Source organism: Cryptosporidium hominis, assembly GCF_000006425.1.
Source record: "Cryptosporidium hominis TU502 chromosome 8 CHRO018085, whole genome shotgun sequence".
In the NCBI taxonomy this organism is placed as follows: domain Eukaryota; phylum Apicomplexa; class Conoidasida; order Eucoccidiorida; family Cryptosporidiidae; genus Cryptosporidium; species Cryptosporidium hominis.
Genome location: NW_667147.1, coordinates 1 through 8844, shown reverse-complemented (window position 1 = coordinate 8844; position 8844 = coordinate 1). Strand labels below are relative to the sequence as shown.

At 31.9% G+C, this 8844-nt stretch overlaps 4 protein-coding genes across 4 annotated transcripts; 2 read left to right on the top strand and 2 right to left on the bottom strand.

The window, feature by feature from the left end:
- Positions 1-250: 250 nt before the first annotated feature.
- Chro.80215 (hypothetical protein) lies at positions 251-2365 on the bottom strand. The annotated part of the gene is made up of 1 exon (XM_660900.1): positions 251-2365. One exon carries the CDS (start codon positions 2363-2365, stop codon positions 251-253), a length of 2115 nt encoding a protein of 704 aa, XP_665992.1.
- A 1188-nt stretch (positions 2366-3553) lies between these two features.
- Chro.80214 (DP transcription factor CG4654-PA) lies at positions 3554-4150 on the top strand. Its single annotated transcript, XM_660899.1, has 1 exon — positions 3554-4150. One exon carries the CDS (start codon positions 3554-3556, stop codon positions 4148-4150), a length of 597 nt encoding a protein of 198 aa, XP_665991.1.
- Positions 4151-6326: 2176 nt separating this feature from the next.
- Chro.80213 (40S ribosomal subunit protein S9) lies at positions 6327-6656 on the top strand. The annotated part of the gene is made up of 1 exon (XM_660898.1): positions 6327-6656. The coding sequence occupies one exon, from the start codon at positions 6327-6329 to the stop codon at positions 6654-6656; it is 330 nt and encodes a 109-aa protein (XP_665990.1).
- Positions 6657-7066: 410 nt separating this feature from the next.
- Chro.80212 (pelota (PEL1)) lies at positions 7067-8449 on the bottom strand. Its single annotated transcript, XM_660897.1, has 1 exon — positions 7067-8449. The coding sequence occupies one exon, from the start codon at positions 8447-8449 to the stop codon at positions 7067-7069; it is 1383 nt and encodes a 460-aa protein (XP_665989.1).
- Between the last annotated feature and the right edge of the window lie 395 nt (positions 8450-8844).

Sequence of the window (8844 nt, the reverse complement as noted above, 5' to 3'; positions counted from 1 at the left end):
CAATTTATACTTGGAAAGCTTAGAAAAGAAAGACCTAATTCAAAACTTGAAGTACAGTTTCAAAGTGTTGAAAATTGTCAGAATCAAAAAAAAATCCTTGAACTTTTTAATAAGGATGTAAGTATAGGAGAGTTAGCAAAAGATGAACAAGGAAAACAAGAATATAAAGATATTATAAGCATATTGTTCAAGATTATACGTACTGATTAAACAAAATAGGCTAATTAAAGTTTAAATGCAAGAAGAAAAATTAATTATCAAAAATATAAATTGCAGGTAAATATGGCCCTCCAACAAATACTAACTTCCCAGATGAATTCTTTGAAACTAATCCAACTCCTGTTAATGAGGTTAGCTTCTTTGGTGAACTCTGCTCCAAAAACTTTGACTTAATTTTAAGGGATGAAAGCTCAAGCAATGTTATAGATCCATCATTCAATCCTGCAATAATTGTTTTAGATTTATTATCAACATAAATCGAGACAATCTCGCTTGATTCTAACTCTTTGTTTGTAATCTTCTGGAAAGAAACCAAATTACAAAGTGTATCAAATAAATAAATATTATATGGTGTTGCTACAATATGGAATACTTTTCCATCTAATATATTGCTCTCAATAAAATTTATCTGAAGCGGAGATTGAGTATTTTGACTCTCTTCTTTAATTCCCAAGCTATCATCTATAGAGATCTTTGAAATACAATCAAGATTTATATTATCATCACCAGAAATCTTCAAAACTGGAATAGTTGAGACTCCTTCCAATACACAAGTCACCAAAGGACTTTCTTGACTAACTTGATTAATTGAGAGAATTGGACCTTCTTGGTTAAAAGATTTCACCATATTATTTTTTATATTTAATACCGTAATTTGTCTATCAAGACACCCAGAAAGCAAGAATGAGTCGTTATTACACCAACAAAGTCCAAAAATTGCTGAATTATGCTGATGCTTATTAATTATTTGGCTTGTGCAACGTTCTATTGATTCTTCAAAATTTATTCTTAAGACTATCACGTTTCCTATTGCATCCCCAATTGCCAGATATTCACTGGATTCGCTTAATTTTAGAGAAACTATTGGAGATTCTTGATCATGGCTACTCCTAACCATTGTAAGTTCTTTACCATTATAAGAAAATAAAGTCACTCTTCCATTTTCATACCCAATTGCAATGTAATCACTACTCATTGCTACTACTGTTCCGGCTATCATATTTCCTCCATCAGAAACTGGAAGCATTATTGAACTCTCCAAGTTTCTCTCTTGGCTATTTGGATCAATTTCCCAAAGCTCTGGACATCCTTCTTCCCAAGTTATTACCAACTTATTTGGAGATTCTTGTCTCTTGCTAAATTGAACTTCCCTTATTCCATTCGAACAATTTCCTTTTCTGAAAAGCTTAAAATGTGGAATTTCCGATAAATACTTATCACTGGATGATGGCAAAGTTACTGATCCAACTACATCAACATCCATCTTATTATCAACATTAACACTAACATTGTTACTCATACCAGCAACATCGTCATTATTCTCATCATAAACATTAGTCTTCTCTACTACCATCTCGAAAGGATCGTCTATTATAGTTGTAGGACTTTTCTCACTTTTAATTTGTTTCACTTCTATATTTTTTGAATCCTCATCCTTTATATCTACTGGTAAATCCAGGCTACTTTTGGCATCTTCATCAATCCCAGGCTTCACCGATGAAACATCTTTGGATGGCATCGTCGAACCCACCTCAATTTGTTGATCTTTAGGAGACTCTGATACATTCTTATTTGAAATCAAAGTTTCATCCTGTCCTTGTTGTGAATCAGCATCATTAGCTTGTGCTACTCGATCTAAGCCTAGATTTGAGTTAATAGATCTAGACTTTCTGGTTTTCTTTGTTGGAGGCTGAATAGATGTATCTACTAAATCTTCTGTAATGCTTGTATTTTTGTTTGTATGTGAAGAAGAAATATCAACTTGCATATTCTCCTCTATTCTTCCCACTGGTTCAATACCTTGACAAGAAGATTGGCCTTCTGTACCTTCTGTATTCGATCCAATTTGTTCTAAAGGCCTGCACCAACACTCATGTCTCTTGAATATGGAAAAAGGCTCCTCGCATCTGATCTCTTCCCCAGTCTCGTCTGATGTGTGATACTCCAAGTAAATATAAAGTAGAGCTTTTTGAAGGAATCCTACCAGAGCATTTGGAGGTACTCTCTCCATCTGGGTTGTAAAGAATGGATTCTTTGGAACATTTGCTTCAGAATTAAAGCTAAAAGCTGTATGTACGAAACCATTCTCAATCAAATAACGATAAACTAACAAGTTAATCTCATCAGAAGTTAGATGAATCTTCATTGAAATCTATATTTCTAAAATCTGGCTCCAATCTTTACTAATTTTCAAACCAAGATTTTTGACAGTTTAATATTTTTTTTAAACTTGCGACTAAAAACTCTATTGGCGCCAAAATGTCAAATTTGAAATCACCTTAATAATTACATGATGCACAACATTTTTAAACACCGGCATTTTTCCACGCTTATATTTTTAAACTCCTACCAAAATAAATCTTCTTTTATATTCAATTTAACGTTATTCTTTCTTTTTTTATTATTCTTTCTTTCATTCTTTCTTTTTTCTCCCCCAATATTGATGAACAAGTACCTAGTAAATACATATTTTTCTTTATATATAAATAAGAAATCAAATAAGTATTACGTGGTAAATAAGAAAAAAACAAAAAATAAAGAAATTTATGTAAAGTAAGGAAAAATATTGATAAGTGGGTTTAGTTAGAATTTCATAGCAAAAATGAGAAAAACTGTCTATATGAGAAAGATCAACCAAAAAAACAATAGAGGAACATCAAATAAAACCAAGTATATAAACTCATTTTTGTTTAAGTCATTCTTCAGAATTCTCTAATTTTTTGCCTATCTAAATTCTCATATTTGTATTTGATTTCTACTTGCATATAATTTAAAACCCACTGTTTGGCGCCGGCGGCAAATATCTGGATTTTAATATATATTAATTATTACTTCTCCAGCTATTTAATTATATATTACCAAGTAATAATTAAATAGGCAAAGGATATTAAAAATAAATAGGGAAATAAATATATATATTTTTAAAGTAGTTAAGTAGGAAAGGCCGAGAGCGGTTAAAAAGAAAAAAAAAGAGCCAAATTTCCATTTTTAAAGCAACCAAAACTAATAACAAAACTTTACAGGTCCAATATCGAGTTATTGAAAAAGATGAATAACGCAAACTTAGGAGCTGGAGGGTTTGTTCCAAGTGGATATTCTCAACACCCAGTATCTGTTGGGGGAGGCATGGAGCAGCATCACCCTGGACAATTTAAAATGCCACAAGGCACATCAGCGGGAGGAACAAATGAGCAATTAGTTTCTGCTGATCACTCATCTTTACCTCATTTATCGTTATTGCCTCAACATCACTTAGCTGGTACTGGTGCTGGGTGCCGGAGGTGCAGGTAATGGAGCCGGCGGCGTGGCAGAATATGGAGGTACGCCAAGCCAAATGAGAAACCGCTGTAAATTAGGAGTTTTTAGTCACAGAGTATGTGAAAAAGTTAGTGCAATTAAAGTCGCCTCTTATCATGAAATGACTGAGCATCTAATTAATATGGAATTAGGAGATGGTCCAGGTCGTTCTAAGAATCCCGAAGCCAAGAATATTAGAAGAAGAGTTTATGATGTTTTGAATGTATTATTGGCTATTGGAGTTGTAAGAAGAAGCGTTGGAGTTGGTAAGAATCTTATTTGGGCAGGTTTAGATCCAGATAGACCTCTTATTGATCAACTTGTAGAGAGATCAAGAATGGATCATACTGGAAGACTTTCAAGCGGCCCAGATGAACTTAGATCTGAGGAGCAGGCAAGAGCTGAAGTTGAAACTGCCAAGATTGCTTATTTGACAGCTTTTGAAGCTCAGGTTAATGCTCTACAAGAAACTGTTAGACAGAGAATTTCTACTTGTAATGATAAGGATGTAATTAATGTGGCTGACTATATTGGTCTTAATCAGCTTCTTCAACCAGTTCAACACCCTCATTTGAATCCGCCTCCTGCAAGTAGTAATGCAAACAATCCAATTTCTGATGAACTAAAGAACTAATTAGAGATGATGTGTATATTATTGCACTTCTTCATGACAACTATTATTAATCTGAAACATACTTTATAATTAATTGAGATATTGAAAGATTTATGTATATTACTTTATACATTACAATCTTTGTAAATACATATTAAATTCACTTATATTCGCTTGTTTAATTTTTGCATGCAGCAGCAATTTAGTTCGTGATTGCTTATTCCACATTCATCCCTTACAACCACATACTCATTTATATAATTATATTTTTTCTTTAAAGTGAACATAACAATTTACTTTTTTTTTTCTTGTTGACTAATATAAGACTACTCCTACCACTACTTGTAATTTTCCTTTATCTTTCCTTTCTTAACTGTTTTTTCTTTTTTCTTCCTGATGCCGTTATGCATGCATGCAGACATGCAGATACGTGTATTATTTTATTATAAGTAAATCATCTTATAAGAAATAAAAAGAAGTAAAATATATATATATATTAGCTTCAAGTCTTTTCCATTTGTAATATCAGTATTAATTCTATCCCCTCCCCCCAGTCACTTTATACACTTCTTTTTGGAAATAAAAATATTATGACTTTTTTCTTATCAGCCTCTATTTAACCCGCCTTTCCAAAACTAATTATCTGCCAAGCCTCACCACACAATAATTTTCGGAGGAAGTTGGCGCTGCTTTTTAGGCGGGAATTTGCGGTACTTATAATATTTAATTAGGTCGTCTCAGTGTATAAATCATTCCTGTCTCACGGGTGAAATAGATAATTTGTCACTAAAGGTATAATGAAGAAATAAAATAAATGTTTGGAATTTTAACTTGGTTTTTTTTATATTTAAATAAATAATTTCAAATACATATAATATATAAATATATATATTTATATATTATATTTTTAATTGAAAAGCAAAAAATAATGCTTTAGGCGCCAGGTTTGAAGTAATTAATAATATAACATATATAAATAGTAATTGCAAAGGTAATAATAGACTAGAAGAAAGTAATAGTAATAGGTTTAAAATTAAAATAAGAGACCATAAAGGTTTTAAAGAGATTGCAATTTCACGACTCTGTAATTTTTTCACCCTGACGGAGAAATTATATATATAAGGAGAAAATGGTTAAGTCATATACAAATCACTCAAAGACATCTCGTCAACCAAAGCGTCCATTCGAGAAGGTAAGTACATTAAAGGTCTCTGCAATAACACTGCTTGGAGTGTAATTGTGGAGAAAGCTGAATATTTGAAAAATATATATGAACAATGATTATAACTATATTGTCAATTTCTATAGGAACGTTTGGATGCTGAAATGAAGCTCATTGGTGAATATGGTTTAAAGAATAAGCGTGAAGTATGGCGTGTTCAATACACTCTTGCTAAGATTAGAGCTGCTGCTCGTCACTTATTAACTTTAGACGAGAAGGATCCAATCCGTGTTTTTCAAGGTAAGTTTGACATATTTGATCTGGATATTATTTACACGTCACTGCTATAATTAGTGGCTGTAATGTGTCCAGTCATAATAAATGGAGGTAATATGGAAGTATTTTGGTTAATGAAGTTAATAAGGGAGTGAATGATGGTAGAGAAGAGGAATGATTGGTCGAAAGTAGGGCTGAGAGTGAGATTATTCTATGCATATGTATATTTAGCAATCTTTAAGATTGTAAGTAATGTGAGCTTGGATAACTTACGTTGTAATATCGTATGCAATATTAACATGTGGGAAAAAGTTGGTGGCTCCGATCAAAGTTTAGTACTGGTATTGTCTTATGGACATATCAGGACATACTTCCCGTTTGAAGCTTACCCGTTCCCCCCATATACAATCTCAAAGCCTAATTTAAATCAAGTCATTTAATGATCTTGAAAATCTCTCTACTTTTATCTACCTACCTGTAGATGGTTATTCCTAACCACAAGCTCTCTTCGCCGATACATTTATACTTATTATTTATCCATTTTCACAATTTTTTGTATGTTTTTTTCTTCTCTGAGATTACATGAAAAGAGAAGGAAAGGAATGTGGAATGGCTCTATATAGAGAAGTATATGATGTGTTGTATATATTGACTTCTTTAACTACTTTAGAATATGGCCATATATGTCCTCTACCTAATTCTGGTTAGGTTCTTTATTAACTTTCATTTATAATTATAGGTGAGGCCCTTTTAAGACGTATGGAAAGACTTGGACTCCTTTCTGAGGAAGAGAGAAAATTGGATTATGTACTTGGTTTAACTATTAGCAAGTTCCTTGAGAGAAGACTCCAAACCCGTGTTTTCAAGCTCGGATTGGCAAAGAGTATTCACCATGCTCGTGTCTTAATTAGACAAAACCACATCCGTGTTGGACGTCAAATAGTCGATGTACCATCATTCATGGTCAGACTCGACTCTGAGAAACACATTGACTTTGCCTTAACATCTCCATTCGGAGGAGGACGTGCAGGCCGTGTCAGAAGACGAACTTTAAAGAACCAGAGTGGAGGCGGAGAAGATGAGGAGTAAGCATTTTATGGATAAGCTTTCTATTATTTTTTTAGATATAGAGTAAAGACTACTTAGCTTCTTTTCTTCTTTATCTTACTAAAACACTAGGAAATACTTATTATCTAGAATATTCAGGAATATTAAAAACTAGTATTATCTAATCCATATTAATTTTGACGACTTTTTCTCTCACACTAAGTCTTATTTGTTTGATTTAGTGTTATAGAGTTTTAATTCGGGGCCGTTGCGCGAAATACAAGAAGAAAAACATGGAGTTAGAATTATATAATTAATTGCTAATTTAAAGAATATTACCGCCTATTCTAATTGTTGATTAAAAATACAAGGAATTTTTAATAATGCATGCAAATGAATGACGTGTGTTTGGCGCCTTTGAATACATGCAAAAAAAAATAGAATAGAGGAAATTAGTCGATTTCAGAGAAAGAATCATCATCTTGCTTATCGCTCTTCAAGCTTGCAAGAAAATTATCGCTAATTGTTGAATTTTGTTGGAACTGTTTTTCAAGAGAATTATTATCTAGTTGTGACATTTGGTGTTTCTTAATTTCGTCTTTTTCTTTTTTAAACCAATCAAAATCCTCATCTTGACCATCATCTCTTCCTCCCCCTTCATCTCCAGTTTCCCATGCCTGATTAGGTTCATCAACTTCACATTCCTGTAAATGCTCGACAGGAAATCTTAAGATTGCTGCAATCCCTGACATATTTTCTAAAGTTTTACCTGAATTATGTGTAGATGAAAAAATACAGGTTTTGCCGCCCATACTATTATTCATTCCTGTAATATTAGCTAACTTGGACCTAATTTTGAGACAATCAGATCTAACAAGAGCATCAGAAACCATGAGTGTTTCGATTGCATTATTTTCCAAAGCATTTTCTGTGCTTTTTAGTCCATAGCAAACAAGATCAGGATTAGTAGCAAGAAGATATTGAAAATGCTGAATTAATTTAACTTGTTGGAAAGCTTTAGTATCTTTAAGTTTTTCCTGAAAATCTTCACTTGAAAGAATTTCATCAATTGATGATTGAAATACACTACTTGTTTTTGTGATAATAAAGATATGTTTCTTTCTCTTTAAAATACTAGTAAATTCTTTATTCTTTTGATTATCTGAATCAAACAAATATTTGAAAAAATCATCCTTGAAGAAACCTGGGCCTCCTAATATAATATTATCCAAATCATCAAAGTTTAAATGAGAAACTAAATTTTGAATAATCATTTGAAAGAATTTGTTCTTGCTTTCTTTATATGAATTATTGTTATTTTGACCTCCTCTTGTAATATTATGACTAACAGTAAATAATTTGGTGGTCTTTTGAGATGAAATTAGAAACATATTTGCTACTCCATTTCCTATTAGTAAAATCAAAATATCGTCTCCTGTTCCAATCTTCTTTCTGCAAGCTTCATCCAGGCGTGTTCTTGCTAACCAGTCCCAACTTCTTTTATATAAAATCAATTCTGACCCTACCTTAAGCTCCAAAGTGTGATGTTGTCCCATTTTCACGTGTTCATTATCTATTGCATTAAATCCACTCACTCTTAAAGTCTGGCCTCCGTACTCAGTATTCTTTACTATTACTGTCATTACCAACTTATGCACTTTAACAGAAACTGTACCAGATGTATTTTCCTTATGAGTCTTTCTATATGTTACTGACCGAACACTATCTCCTGACAGAATTAAATTATACAACTCCCAGATATCATCTTCTGATTCAATCTTTAATTTTACATATCCAAATCCATTCCCGGAATTCTTTGATTTTAATAACTTCATTTTTCAAGATTGTCTATTCAAACTATTCTAATGTCTATTATTGTTATTTCTTCTTATCATAACATAATCTTCAATATAATATTATTCCATTCCAAAAATCGAAAGTTAAAAAGCTCTTCCTTCATTCAATTCTCTCATTCATTTAATCTTTTTCTTAAATAATATCATTTATTATTACCATTTAATTATTCTTTAACCTATTCTTGTCAAATATTTCTAAAGCACGTTGGCGCCAACTCTTTAAATATTTGCATGCGTATAAATATATATAATTGTATTGTAAATATATTAAATATATAAAGAAAATAAAGTCTAGAAAATCTGAATGAGCATGTTTTTAATGAAATTTTTGACTTATTAGGTTCATTTATTTCTTATTGCTTAAATTTTTTTGT